Below are 15,845 nucleotides of genomic sequence, written 5' to 3'. Positions count from 1 at the left end.
TTGTGCAATCATGTTCACACATCTGAAAACACTTTAGCTCGTTACAGAAGCTACAAAACTGACCTTCCTTGGAGCAGATTGAGTTTCTGGAGCATCACATTTGTGGGGTCAATTAAACGCTCAAAATGGCCAGAAAAAGAGAACTTTCATCTGAGACTCGACAGTCTATTCTTGTTCTTAGAAATGAAGGCTATTCCACAAAATTTTTTGGGTGACCCCAAACTTTTGAACGGTAGTGTATATGTATTTGTATATATTATATACACATACATACACATGTACCGTATTTTTTGGACTATAAGTCGCAATTTTTTTCATAGTTTGGCCGGGGGTGCGACTTATAATCAGGAGCGACTTATGTGTGAAATTATTAACACATTACCGTAAAATATCAATAATATTATTGATGTCATTCACGTAAGAGACTAGACGTATAAGATTTCATGGGATTTAGCGATTAGGAGTGACAGATTGTTTGGTAAACGTATAGCATGTTCTATATGTTAATAGTTATTTGAATGACTCTTACCATAATATGTTACGTTAACATACCAGGCACGTTCTCAGTTGGTTATTTATGCCTCATATAACGCACACTTTTTCAGCCTGTTGTTCACTATTCTTTATTTATTTTAAATTACCTTTCAAATGTCTATTCTTGGTGTTGGCTTTTATCAAATCAATTTCCCCCAAAAATGCGACTTATACTACAGTGCGACTTATATATGTTTTTTTCCTTCTTTATTATGCATTTTCGGCCGGTGCGACTTATACTCCGGAGCGACTTATACTCCGAAAAATACAGTATATATACACGTATACACACATATACATACACATATGCACATATAGAATATAAAATATAAAAAATATAAAATACCCTGACGAGCAGGGAAACCTACGAAACAGGCTTGTAGGGATGATATAGCTTCTTGTGTTTTTTCCTGACCAAACATATATTCCGCTCTACCCCGGTATTGAGCACTGTATAACGGATAAACCATAGAAACCTCGGCCATATATAGAATCTATGTATATGCATATATAATATACACATACAGTACATATACATGCACACACACGCACCCACACGCACCCACACATATATATATATATATATAATTAATATAATTGTATATTAAGAATATGTCAAAGTTCAACTCCTACCTTGTTTACTTCAGTTATGACTTCCTTAAAGTTTTCTAATCAATTTAGAAATATCAAGCAGAGAGTGTTTTGCATTTTTTCCCATCATGCATTGCAAGGGGGTTAAATGGGTGTAATTTGGAACTATGTGTTGTGTTTGGACATTTTTTTTAGACAGTTCAATCAGCAGGTTGTTTTATGTGTGACCAGGTGTGTTGACTTTTCATGCTAGAATGGGAAAGGTTGTTTGGATCAGGTCATATATTAAAATACTGTGGTGCGCACACTTAAAAGAGCAATTCATGGTCATTCATCTGAAATATATACTGATTATTAGAACACCCACAAAACTGGGAGGAGGAGATGCACAAATAATTATTTAGCACTCCAAATTTGATTTATCAAGAATGAAACTGTTCTGCGGTCACAAATGGCTGTGAGAAAAGAGGTGATCGGGCTGCAAACACAGTAGATTGAGAGAGAGAATACTTTGATTTGGACTGTCAGAAATGTAAATATTAGCCATATGGTCGATTCTGCAATGACATTTTATATTTTATAGCAGCTGGATGACTAAAGGGGCTGATTACAGCTAATTTATTTGATTCATTTTGCTGTCTGCTGGCATTTATTTTCAATTGATTTTAGTTTTTTCATAGAGGAGCTATTTTATATTAATATAGCTTCTATATGAAGTGCACCATCACAACATCGCAGTGCCTTCCAGAGCGCACTTTCAGCATGCTAAAAGTAGGTTCTGTTCTGTTGTCTTGGTCACACTTCAATATAGCCCAAAGGTAGAACGTATTGTATTTTTGTGCTTCATGTCAACAACATGACAAAACGCCACAACAGTCAAAACATGTCAAGTAAAAATTCCATCTAATATACCGAAAATATTGTCTGACTACAAGAACATTTGAAAAGTATATGAATAAGAAGACATAACGTTTTTGAGCATGACAAAATGCCAGAAGTTGTACCATATGGTGCCATAAATGTGGAGGGAAATGAGTGTCTCCATGGTGACACCCGGTATACACACAAAAGCCTCATTAAAATAGGGTGGTATGCGCCAATTTTGCACTTGATATCAATTGTACACGTAGTATGTGGCCATGTCCACAAAAACTCAGATAGTTTGAGAACTCATACTTTTTTTTATAGGTTTCGGGCTCTGGTCCACACACAAACACACACTTTTGTCTTTAAAAGCGCACACTTTGGAAAACGCTGGCCAGGGCAAAGAGTTCCAAAACTTTTGTCTTCAACATGTGCGTGTGGACAGCCTAAATGGAAATGTGAATGGTAAATGGGTTTGTGGAGGGGGGCGTGGCCTGCGGGCCTGCCGCGGAACGGGGTGTTGCCAGGACCGGCCTCGAAGACAGCGACAGGTGCGTAGATGGCCCAAGTGGGCCTTGTCATCTAATCACCTGTCGCCTTTATTAGCAGCAGCCGTGATGAGACGAGTAGTGGGGGGTTGGAGGTGATGCTGAGCGGACGCAGCAGACAAAGACACTTTGCTGAAAAGCAAAAGCCTCTGCACCTTTTTATGAAAATAAAACAGTGTTATACCCTGGCTCTCCTGGCAGTGTGTGGTGGTCCGAAGAACCCACTAGAGGGCAACCTCTACAGCAGGGGTGTCAAACTCAAATACAGAGTGGGCCAAAATTTAAAACTGAACAAAGCCGGGGGCCAAGGTTGAACAAATTAACCTTTTAATAGGGACCCAAACAAGTTTTGCATTAAATATTGAACAAGCAAGGCTTATATAACTTTATAGTGACATGCAAAATCGAGTTTCAAATAATAATAATAATAATTAAAAAATATCAATGGCATACCAAATACGATTTAAATAAAAATTGAATGTCTCTTTTCTATTTGCAGCCTTCTGAGGTAAATATCAACATTAACTTTTTCCACAGGCCAATACATTTGAAAATAAAATAATGAATAAACCAACCATTCAGGACTTTAAACTGCTCAGTTTGCAACACACTGATCTAATCTGATGTGCCCAAGCCAGATATCTGCCATCTTTTCTTGGATGCTAGTTCATTAATGTCGGGGCTCAGGCTTTGAGCTGAGGCAACCCTCATTATCGAACGAAGGTGTTCATCAGTCATTATTTCTCGTATTCCACAGTCTTGGGGGCGTGCCTTACAGGCACTGCTTTTAACGTCCTCTATGAGCTGACGTCACGTCCGCTTTTCACCCCTTCTAACAACGTGCCGGCCCAGTCACAAGATATGAGCGGCTTTTGTACGCACACACACGTGAATGCAACGCATACTTCATCAACAGCGATACAGTTTACACTGAGAGTGGCCGTATAAGCAACTTTAACATTGTTAGAAATATACGCCACACTGTGAATCCACACCAAACAAGAATGACAAATACATTTTGGGAGAACATCCGCACAGTAACACAACATAAACACAACAGAACAAATACCCAGAACCCTTAGCAGCACTAACTCTTCCGGGACGCTACAATATACACCCCCGCTACCTCCAAACCATCATCAAGGTTAGATTTTGGTTCACACACTTTCAATACACTATTGTGGGACCTCTGAGACGTATTAAAGTTGATTGAAAAAGAGTATAACATGGGACCTATAAGTCAAGTACATTACAACAAGGAGACACCATTTTTAATTGGTGGGAATTAGACAAAAACATCCAACCTGAAACAGTCAGACGAACTGTCTCGTAGGTGAATCCAGAACCCAGTTTGATGGAATAAAGTCCTTGGTCCGCATGAGTCACTTCCTTCAGCACCAACATCTTATCTTTGGTCCATTTGAATCGAGGGTCTCTTACCTAAATAAATAAAAAATCTGGTTTGTAATGTGTGTGTATAAGAAAATAAACTGAAAGCAAAAGACACTGACAAAGGTCTTCTCAAGGAGGACGCGCCTTGGTCCTTCAGGGTTTGGTGTGAAAGTGACGGTTCTTGATGTCGAGTAAACCGGTAAATGGAATTCCTGCCCGGCACAAACCATCTGGACTTCTTCTCGGTCACCTGTCAAAGTGGAAAAAAGGAAGTAAGATGAAAAGAAGAACATGATGAAATATTTGTGCTGGCTCACCCAATACGAGCAAACCTGTGAAGAAGAAAAATATGTTATATTCATCACATCTCACACATTACATTGGCATTAAAAGTTATTCAACATTATGTAACACTTCAACACATTATGATGAGTTATCAAACTGGTTGCACAGGGACCGCATCTGGAATATGTAAGACATGAAAAAACAGTTCAGTCCTCCTGTGATATAGAACAGTCATTCTCCAACTGTACGTGTACCACTAATGGTATGCGGGCTCCATCTAGTGCAGGGACGTCAAACTGGTTTTCATTGAGGGCCACATCGCAGTTATGGCTACTATCAGAGGGCCACATGTAACAGTGAACAATGTATGAATTTGCCTCTGGATTACATTATTAATTATATAAATTGTTTTAGGTAAACTGTCGATTTTCCAGTAAAAATGTTGCATTTACAAAATTTTACTGTAAAATAAAGTGTTTTTTTGTTTTGTTTTTTACAAAATTTTACGGTAAATGGAAAAACAGTACCACTGGTTTTTTTTGTGGGGTGGGGGTTACGGAAAAACCTGCCAGCTTAGTTGCCAAAATTGTACTATTAAATTTACATTGGTTTTTACAACATTATATTGTTAATGGAAAAACAGTACAAGTTCTTTTTTAATTCTGGCAACTTAGCTGCCAGTTTTTCTACCGTAGAAACAAATGTACCGTCTTTACATTTACAGTAATACATCGTTTACAGTCAACAGAATTTTAACGCAAAAAAATGTAGTAGTTTTTTGCAATTTACAGTAATATGCTGTAAAGAACAATGTACAATTTATTGTCAGTCTTATTAGTTTGATTGGTATTTTGCTGTAAAGTTAAGTATTTTTATTTAGACAAAAACATGTTTGGAAAGTATGATAATATACTGTAATATTTGTTGCAATTTTGGATACTATTAAAGTTTAAAATGTATGCAATTTCAAGCAGTACATACATTTTTTCTGTCAAAATGAAAAAAATAAATGAAATTTAGTGAGAAAATATTAAATACTTTATTGACACATATCATTTCCAGGTGTTTGCAGGGCAGCTAAAATTATGTCGCGGGCCAGATGTGGCCCCCCCGGGCCGTGAGTTTGACACCTGTGATCTAGTGCTACGCCGAAGAATCACTTGATTAAAGTACAGTGTTTTATTTTCCTATATTCAAACACAGTGTTACTGTTCAAACTGTTTGTACTGTTACAGTGGCCCAAAATATTGAATGTACTTCAAGTACACCTGTGAAGTGAAAACCATTTCAGGTGACTACCTCTTGAAGCTCATCGAGAGAATGCCAAGAGTGTGCGAAAAAGTAATCAGAGCAAAGGGTGGCTATTTTGAAGAAACTAAAATATAAAACATGTTTTCAGTTATTTCACCTTTTTTTAAGTACCGTAATTTCCGGACTATGAGCCGCACCTGACTATAAGCCGCACCAGCTAAATTTAGGGGAAAATACAGATTGCTCCATATATAAGCCGCACCCGACTATAAGCCGCAGTGTTTTAATGTGTAATTAGCGTAGTATATAGTGTAATTAGCGTAGTATATAGGGGTTCCTGCTACTACGGAGGGGATTGTCGGGACAGAGATGACTGTTTGGGAACGCAAAGCGTCCCATTTATTAACAATAAATCTTTCAATCATTCAATCAAACTTTCACATCTTTGACATGGCGAACAGCATTCGTGCAGAGTACAAATAATACAACGGTGCAAAGTAATACAAAGTGCTCGCCTGTACGTTATCAAAATAACCAGCCTACCGGTATATGAAAAGTCAGTCTTTAATCATTGTGTCATCGTCTTCCTCCTGCGTACTAAAACCACCCAAATCCTCTTCGTCGGTGTCGGAGAAGAACAGGCCGTAAATAAGCCGTACCGTTGTATTAGCCGCAGGGACCAGAACGAGGGAAAAAAGTAGCGGCTTATAGTCCGGAAATTACGGTACATAACTCCACATGTGTTCATTCATAGTTTTGATGCCTTCAGTGACAATCTACAATGTAAATAGTCATGAAAATAAAGAAAACACATTGAATGAGAAGGTGTGTCCAAACTTTTGGCCTGTACTGTACATTCAGTAAGAAAAGATAAGGTGCTTTATTGACGCAAATTATTTCCAGGCGTTCGTCGGCCTTATAAAATGTTGTGGCGGGCCAAATCTGGCCCCCGGGGCCTTGAGTTTGACACCTGTGCTATTACATGTTATATATCATAAACATTACAGCAGTCCTTAAAACAGCAGAGAGAGGGTCTTTAACAATTAAGCGTGTTTACTGTGGGTAAGTGCGGTGATGTTTTCAAATTACCGTAAGTCTTTACAAAGTATTTCAATGGTTGGAATCTGCACTTTTGCATGATATACCAGTTACTATGGTAATCTAATTAGGAACTATGGTAATCTAAGTCACAGCAGCTCAGACGAGGCACCAAGCAGTGTGGGTGGGGAGCGTTTCCACAGAGTGTTTCCAGAGTGGCCAGCCTGGGTGTCAGGGACAGACACAGTAGGAGATTTTTACAACAAAGTTCTAAAGCTTAGTGATGTATCAGACATATAAGATAGTAGGTGGGTTTATTTTTCACCCTTCTCGTTCATATTTCGCAATGTTTGTTGCATTATTGCTGCGTTGCTTTTGATTGTCAAATATATCGATCGAGAGAGGGTGTGACGTTCATATGTTGTCAATATTCAGTGTTTTATCGTTCATAGTTAATATTGTAAATCCCACATTCTTTATTTTCATGTACATTCTGGGTGTCATTCAGTAAAAAAAAAAAAAATTCCATTCTGTATTTAAAAAAAAAAAGTTAAAGTACCAATGATTGTCACACACACACACACACACTAGGTGTGGTGAAATTATCCTCTGCATTTGACCCATCACCCTTTTTCACCCCCTGGGAGGTGAGGGGAGCAGTAAGCAGCAGCGGTGGCCAGTGATTTACCCCCCAAGTCCAACCCTTGATGCTGAGTGCCAAGCAGGGAGGTAATGGGTCCCATTTTCATAGTCTTTGGTATGACTCGGCCGGGGTTTGAACTCACAACCTACCGATCTCAGGGCGGACACTCTAACCACTAGATACAGTCTGGTGTGCCGTGGGAGATGATCTAATTTCACCTATTTGGGGTAAAAAATATTTTTTGCAAACCAGGTATTATAGTCTGCAAATGATGTGTTGTTGGTGAGTGTCGGTGCTGTCTAGAGCTCGGCAGAGTAACCGTGTAATACTCTTCCATATCAGTAGGTGGCAGCAGGTAGCTAATTGCTTTGTAGATGTTGGAAACAGCGGGAGGCAGCGTGCAGGTAAAAAGGTGTCTAATGCTTAAACCAAAAATAAACAAAAGGTGAGTGCCCCTAAGAAAAGGCATTGATGCTTAGGGAAGGCTATGCAGAACGAAACTAAAACTGAACTGGCTACAAAGTAAACAAAAACAGAATGCTGGACGACAGCAAAGACTTACTGTGGAGCAAAGACGGCGTCCACAATGTACATCCGAACATGACATGACAATCGACAATGTCTCCACAAAGAAGGATAAAAACTAAGTAGATGCTGGAAATATCGCTCAAAGGAAGACATGAAACTGCAACTGGAAAATACCAAAAAAAGAGAAAAAGCCACCAAAATAGGAGCGCAAGACAAGAACTAAAACATTACACACGGGAAAACAGCAAAAAACTCAGAATAAGTCACGGCGTGATGTGACAGGTGGTGACAGTACACCTACTTTGAGACAAGAGCTATAGTGATGCATGCTTGGTTATGGTTTAAATTCATATCCAACAATTGCGACAACGACTTTTTACTGTCAACTGAGTTTCGTTTTTAAATGATTTCTGCTGGCGGTGTTTTTTTTTTTGTCATAAAAAAATACAATCATGTGTGCTAACGGACTGTATCCCTGCAGACTGTATTGATATATAATGTAGGAACCAGAAATATTAATAACAGAAAGAAACAACCCTTTTGTGCGAATGAGTGTAAATGGGGGAGGGAGGTTTTTTGGCTTGGTGCACTAATTGTAAGTGTATCTTGTGTTTTTTATGTTGATTTAATAAAAATAAAAAATTAAAAAATAAAAATAAAAATGTATTTGTTGTGCGGCCCGGAACCAATCAATCCACGGACTGGTACCGGGCTGCGGCCCGGTGGTTGGGGACCACTGCTTTAAAGCATAACCAACTATGTATCAATATAGCTCTTGTCTCAAAGTAGGTGTACTGTCACCACCTGTCACATTACGCCATTTTTTGCGGTTTTCCTGTGTGGAGGGTTTTGGTTCTTGTCTTGTGCTCCCATTTTGGTGGCTATTTCTTTTTTCTTTTCCTGGAGCAGTTTCATGTCTTCCTTTGAGTGATATTTCCTGCATCTACTATGTTTTAGCAATCAATACTATTTCAGTTGTTTTTATCCTTCTTAGTGGGGATATTGTTGATTGTCATGTCATGTTCGGATGTACATTGTGGACGCCGTCTCTGCTCCACAGTAAGTCTTTGCTGTTGTCCAGCATTCTGTTTTTGTTTACTTTGTAGCTAGTTCAGTTTTAGTTTAGTTTTGCATAGCCTTCCTAAGCTTCAATGCCTTTTCTCAGGGGCACTCACATTTTGTTTATTTTTGGTTTAAGCATTAGACACCTTTTTACCTGCACACTGCCTCCCGCTGTTTCCGACATCTACAAAGCAATTAGCTGCCACCTACTGATATGGAAGAGTATTACACGGTTACTCTGCCGATCTCCAGACAGCACCGACACTAGGGCTGCGAATCTTTGGGTGTCCCACGATTCGATTCAATATCGATTCTTGGGGTCACGATTCGATTCAAAATCGATTTTTTCCGATTCAACGTGATTCTCGATTCAAAAACGATATTTTTCCGATTCAAAAGGATTGTCTATTCATTCAATACATAGGATTTCAGCAGGATCTACCCCAGTCTGCTGACATGCAAGCAGAGTAGTAGATTTTTGTAAAAAGCTTTTATAATTGTAAAGGACAATGTTTTATCAACTGATTGCAATAATGTAAATGTGTTTTAACTATTAAATTAACCAAAAATATGACTTATTTTTGTGAAAATATTGGACACAGTAAGTTGTCAAGCTTATGAGATGTGATGCAAGTGTAAGCCACTGTGACACAATTGTTCTTTTTTTTTATTTTTTATAAATATCTAATGATAATGTCAATGAGGGATTTTTAATCACTGCTATGTTGAAATTGTAACTAATATTGATACTGTTGTTGATAATATTCATTTTTATTTCACTACTTTTGGTTTGTTCTGTGTGGTGTTTGTGTCTCCTCTCAATTGCTCTGTTTATTGCAGTTCTGAGTGTTGCTGGGTCGGGTTTGCTTTTGGAATTGGATTGCATTGTTATGGTATGCATTGCATTGTTTTGTTGGATGGATTAATTAAAAAAATAAAAAAAAATAAAAAAATAAAAATAAAAATAAAAATAAAAATAAAAATAAAAATAAGAATAAAAATAAAAATAAAAATAAAAATAAAAATAAAAATAAAAATAAATAAATACAATCAAATAAAAAAATATATTTTTTAAAAATGAGAATCGATTCTGAATCGCACAACGTGAGAATCGCGATTCGAATTCGAATCGATTTTTTTCCCACACCCCTAACCGACACTCACCAATAACACATAATTTGCAGACTACAATTACTGGTTTTCAAAAAATATTTTTAACCCAAATAGGTGAAATTATATTATCTCCCACGGCACAGTACTAGTGTGCCGCGGCACAGTGGTTGAAAAACACTGATGTAGACAACTCACCCACAGTAAGAGGGAGGCTGCACAGGACAGCCAGTAGGACACGCAGGGACATCTCCTATTAAAACAGAGAACATATTTACTTGAAATGAACACGCTTCCAGTGTAATTAACAATGTCTTCTGTTTTTGAATGGTAGCATATAAGCGCTATTTACAGGCTAGCGTTTGTACTAAACGCTTTAAAATGTGGACATTTCCTGACGTTTGGAAAATAAAACAGTTTCTTCGTGGACAGCGCAAGCCCGCACCGAGTGACGTAACATTCCTACGCCATAACCCACTCAGGTAAGTCGTGGCCAATAACAAGTCATTTATTGCTGATATATTAGCGTATCTGTTATATTCATCACAAGCCAAACCCGCCCCCACTCACCTTAAGGATGCGAGGTAATGAGCCTCACGGGAAGATGTTGGGAAATATTTACACGGCTGGAGGTTTTAATGTGTATTAAACGTTGGCGCATGCGCAGTAGCTTCTCCCTGGCATTCACGGCGATGTGTCAGTTGTATTCTAGACCGCTTTTACGCTACATGCGTGACAGGCCTCCGACGGTGTGGTCGGCGCCTGCGAAGGCGTACGCTCTTTGCGCAAGCGATGTAGGAAAAGTAGGCTAGCCCTGCAGGGTTTTGCGCCAAGATTGATTGGATTGAGGGGCGGGAAAGTCACCCTGGTAAGTCACTTCTCACACAATTAGCATCAGTTAGCTTCGCATGGTAACACACGACCACCACATTTAATATGTATTGTTATATTTAATAATAATATTTAGCTGTTAAGTTTGTAGTGTTGCCTTTTTATGACTTATTTGAATACATTTGTATTAGTATAGAACAGTGTTTTTCAACCATTGTGCCGCAGCACACTAGTGTGCTGTGAGATACAGTCTGGTGTGTCGTGGGAGATGATCTAATTTCACCTATTTGGGTTAAAAATATTTTTTGCAACCCAGTAATTATAATCCGCAAATAATGTGTTGTTGTTGAGTGGAGATCGGCAGAGTAACCGTGTAATACTATTCCATAGGTGGCAGCAGGTAGCTAATTGCTTTGTAGATGTCGGAAACAGCGGGAGGCAGCGTGCAGGTAAAAAGGTATCTGTTAACAGAGTTAAACGAACGGTACCCAAGAACCTAAACTAACACTGAATGAGGAGCAAACAAATACGCAGCAGGCGGCAGGTAATGTGAAAAGGGAAGAACAAAAATTTATTAGCACCTGTGCAGCACATATACAATCAGGGCATGTCACGTGACCAGCAAGTGGCCAATCAGTCATTGAGAGCACAAGAGACAATACGTCAACACTCCCACTAGCTCTCATACTGTTAACATCATCATAAAAATAAAAACATTTGAAACAAAATCAAAAATCACATGTCATAAATCACATGAATTATTCTCCAAACATAAAGCTTGAGAATTTCGACAATTTGCATTTGGTTGCAGGCTTTGTCATTACATCTGCTACCATTTGATCTGTGGGAAGATATTGTAGACATATTTTACCATCATTCACAGCTGATCTGACAAAATGATATTTTATGTCGACATGTTTGCATCGCTGTCTGTTTACAGGATTCTTGGCTAATGCAATTGCACCCTGGTTATCCTCATAAACCTTTGGTGTAGCAGACTGACTCCCATCAATGCCATTTAAAAGTTGGACTAAATACATACATTCTTGTGTAGTTGCAGCTAAGGCCATATATTCTGCCTCACATGTTGACAGTGCAACTGTTGGTTGCTTTTTGGTCTTCCATGAAACCAAAGGACCATTTTCACACAAGCTTATACAATATCCAGTTGTACTCCTTCTATCAGTGGCGTCAGTCGCCCAATCGGCATCACTGTAAGCATGTAGACTCAAACCATTTTCACAATATTTGTAACACAAAACTTTGTCTGTTGTACCTTTTAGATATCTCAGCACATGTTTCACAGTAACCCACTGTTCCTCTGTTGGATTACTAAAGTATTGTGACAATTTGCTTACTACAAAGCTTAAATCTGGTCTTGTACATGTACTCAGGTAGATCAAACTTCCTACTACTTCTCTGTACAATTTTACATCTGACAAGAGCTCAGAATGGCTGTAATTTAGCTTTGGTTCACAAGGTGTCGCTCTAGGTTTGCAATTCACCATGTCAAACTTTTCAAGCAATTTTACTGAATATTTTTTCTGTGACATTTTCACACATGCATCACTCTGGCTAAAATCAATACCCAGAAAATGTTTCAGATGACCTAAATCTCTCATGTGGAATCTTGCTTTAAGCATTTCTTTTACATTCATCACTGCATTTTCATCACTGGCAGCAATGGTCAAGTCATCAACCCATATTATCAGAATCACTTTTTCATTGTCAGTTTCTCTGATGTAAACACAATGGTCTGTCAGGTTTTGTACAAAGTTGTTGTCAGATAAATAGTCATGTAATAACTTGTTCCAGTTCCTGCCTGACTGTTTCAAACCATATAGTGACTTCTCTAACCGATACACCTGTTTGGTACTAGAGTGCTCTTTATAACCCTCAGGTTGTTCAATATAGATTTCGCAATCTATTGGAGCATGCAGATACGCTGTTTTAACGTCCATCTGATGTAAAATCAGGTTCTCCTGAGCTGCTTTTTGCATGATAACACGGACACTGGTCAAGTTAGCTGTAGGAGAGAACGTCTCGTCATAGTCAACGCCCATTTTCTGACTATATCCCTTAGCTACGTATCTTGCTTTATATTTGTCAGAACCATCAATGTTATTCTTAATTGCATAGACCCATCTACCCCCCACTACGTCTTTACCCACAGGTAAGTTGGTCAGGGTAAATGTGTTATTCTCTCTGAGTGACTGCATTTCGTCATTCATTGCATTAACCCACTTTTCTGAATTAGTTGAGTTTACAGCTTCCCTGAAGGTCAGGGGTACATCACACATGACTCTATAACAATAGTCCATGCTAAAATGTGTCTGGTCATCACTATCCACTTCACATGTATAATCTTTTAAATATTCTGGTGGTCTCCTATCTCTGGTAGGATAACGTGTAGTGTCCTGTGCTGGACTGCCCTCAGGTTTTGTCACTGGACTCTGAACATGGGGACTTCTCTGAGCTCGACCTGGACTCCTCTGTGCATGGTCTGGACTCGCATGTCTATGCCTAGTCTCCTTTTTCACCCCAAAGTCATCATCATCGTCATAAACAGGCGTTGTGTCAGTCTGAGTCTGCTGCTCAGTAATCTTCCTGCGCTGTCCACCAAATACACCTCTGCATCTCCTCTGCGCTCGGCGACCCCTTTGCTCCTGGTTCCATCGGCCAGCTCCACACAGTGAGTTTCTGCCTGGAACCCGTCGTCAAAGGATTTGAACCTTGACACGTCGGTGATGATGTGAGAAGTGGCTCCTGTGTCCACCATCAGACCTTTTCCTCTGACACCAGATCCGCGTCGGATGTCTCTGCGTCCACTTTGGATGTCTCCGCGTCGGATGTCTCTGCGTCCACTTTGGATGTCTCTGCGTCGGATGTCTCCGCGTCCACTTTGGATGTCTCTGCGTCGGATGTCTCCGCGTCCTCGCTGGATGTCTCCGCGTCGGATGTCTCCGGCAACGAACGCGTAGTCATTGTCCTCCACTGCCTCGGAGACCCCTCGGGCGTTGTCTCGCCTCTGTCTCCGTCTGCAGGTTGCGTCACGGTGTGTGTTGCTCCTACAGTGGCTGCACCACTGTGTTTGTTCACATGAGGTGGATTTGTGACCTCGTTGGCCTCACCTGAAGCAAACAATATTGTCCACACTCCCCGTCCAGCGAGTCCCACTAGCACTGGCCGTAGCAGGTTTGCCCCTCGGCTGAACTCGGGCCTTCATGACGTTGTCCTCTGATGCAGTCGTGCCGCGTAGTTTCTCTGTATCCTCATAGCTGCGGAGTTTTGTCTTGAATTCTGCAAACGAGAGTGTCCTCTCACTCTGCGTAACGTGGATTGAGAACGGTTTGTATGATTCTGGTAATCCCTTCAAAACCATAGCTATTAAATGCCCATCACTCAAAACCTCTTCCGCGTTTCTCAATGCAGTAATTGCAGTCTCTGCACGTATCATATATTCAGTCACACTTTCACTGCTCAACTTTTGCAGTGAAGTAAGTTCAGTATACAAACTGATTACACGTGGCTTCCCTTTACCTGCGTAGTATCCCCTCAGGATTTTCAACGCCTCGCGCCCATTGTCTGCTGCCTCCCTCATTACAAGGGACAGACTCTTATCGTCTAGGAATTGTATGAGCTCCGCGTAGGCTTCACCATTCTTTTCTGCATCTGCAGCGCGGACAGCAGCCGTTGCTCCTTCTGCTGGCGGTGTCAAGATTGTGTCTCTTAGTTTCTGTAGGCGAAGGTGGCCTAAAAATTTGGTCTCCCATAATTCATAGTTCTTTTCGTCTCCGTCAAAGACGAGTCGATACCATCGACCACCACCAGTACCTCCATCTCTACAAGCCATGGTGCTAGTAGTAGTAGCCTACTACTAAAACTAAGACACGCCGTTTTATCTCGGTGGCTCACCGGTAAAATAAATATCCTCTTGGGTAAACTCGACCTGGGCCCATAACCTGTTAACAGAGTTAAACGAACGGTACCCAAGAACCTAAACTAACACTGAATGAGGAGCAAACAAATACGCAGCAGGCGGCAGGTAATGTGAAAAGGGAAGAACAAAAATTTATTAGCACCTGTGCAGCACATATACAATCAGGGCATGTCACGTGACCAGCAAGTGGCCAATCAGTCATTGAGAGCACAAGAGACAATACGTCAACAGTATCTAATGCTTAAACCAAAAATAAACAAAAGGTGAGTGCCCCTAAGAAAAGGCATTGAAGCTTAGGGAAGGCTATGCAGAACGAAACTAAAACTGAACTGGCTACAAAGTAAACAAAAACAGAATGCTGGACGACAGCAAAGACTTACTGTGGAGCAGAGACGGCGTCCACAATGCACATCCGAACATGACGTGACAATCAACAATGTCCCCACAAAGAAGGATAAAAACAACTGAAATGTTCTTGATTGCTAAAACAAAGCAGGTGTGGGGAATAGCGGTCAAGGAAGACATGAAACTGCTACAGGGAAATACCAAATAAAGAGAAAAAGCCACCAAAATAGGAGCGCAAGACAAGAAATAAAACACTACACACAGGAAAACAGCAAAAACTCAAAATAAGTCACAGCGTGATGTGACAGGTGGTGACAGTACACCTACTTTGAGACAAGAGCTATAGTGATGCATGCTTGGTTATGGTTTAAAGTCATATCCAACAATTGCGACAATGACTTTTTACTGTCAATATCGGCTGCTGAGTTTCATTTTTAATGATTTCTGCTGGTGGTGTGCCTTCGCATTTTTTCAATGAAAAAAATGTGCCTTGGCTCAAAAAAGGTTGAAAAACACTGGCATAGAATCTATCAGTAACATCAGTAGTCAATAAAGTAGCAATTGTAGTATTGCTGTTGTTATCATAATTATCAACTAATAAACCGGCGATTTATGGATAATAATGTTAGATTCATTCTCTAGGTGAAATACTACAGATTGTTGATGTCATATGTACATCGTTAAGGTCTGTACAGTAAATCAATTTGCATTTAAATTTATTTGTGCCTCCTTGTAACACTACTACTACTATACTTTGATATATATATATATGTATATATATATATATATATATATATATATATATATATATATATATATATATATATATATATATAAATATATATATATATATATATATATATATATATATATATACATACAT

The 15,845-nt window shown here is 39.5% G+C and overlaps 2 protein-coding genes across 3 annotated transcripts in view; one reads left to right on the top strand and one right to left on the bottom strand.

Annotated features, from left to right (window-relative positions):
• Window positions 1-10,530, bottom strand: part of LOC133649155 (uncharacterized) — a 23,380-nt gene extending 12,850 nt beyond the window's left edge. Inside the window, exons 1-4 of the mRNA XM_062045980.1 lie at window positions 10,417-10,530; window positions 10,045-10,099; window positions 4,049-4,179; window positions 3,842-3,977 (exon numbers count right to left, since the gene is read on the bottom strand). Of these exons, the coding sequence (XP_061901964.1) occupies window positions 3,842-3,977; window positions 4,049-4,179; window positions 10,045-10,096 (319 nt within the window). The 5' untranslated portion in view covers window positions 10,097-10,099; window positions 10,417-10,530. The remainder of the gene's footprint in view (window positions 1-3,841; window positions 3,978-4,048; window positions 4,180-10,044; window positions 10,100-10,416) is intronic.
• Window positions 10,531-10,695: 165 nt separating this feature from the next.
• Window positions 10,696-15,845, top strand: part of wu:fc21g02 — a 36,622-nt gene continuing 31,472 nt past the window's right edge. The window contains exon 1 of one of the 2 annotated variants that reach the window (XM_062045973.1): window positions 10,696-10,714. The gene's annotated coding sequence lies outside the window, so the exon portion shown is untranslated. Of the gene's footprint in view, window positions 10,715-11,107; window positions 11,127-15,845 lie in introns of those variants that run through there. The other variant, XM_062045972.1, reaches the window with a different exon arrangement.

Source organism: Entelurus aequoreus, linkage group LG04 (assembly GCF_033978785.1).
Source record: "Entelurus aequoreus isolate RoL-2023_Sb linkage group LG04, RoL_Eaeq_v1.1, whole genome shotgun sequence".
Classification (NCBI taxonomy): Eukaryota; Metazoa; Chordata; class Actinopteri; order Syngnathiformes; family Syngnathidae; genus Entelurus; species Entelurus aequoreus.
This window is presented reverse-complemented; position numbering and strand designations above follow the sequence as displayed.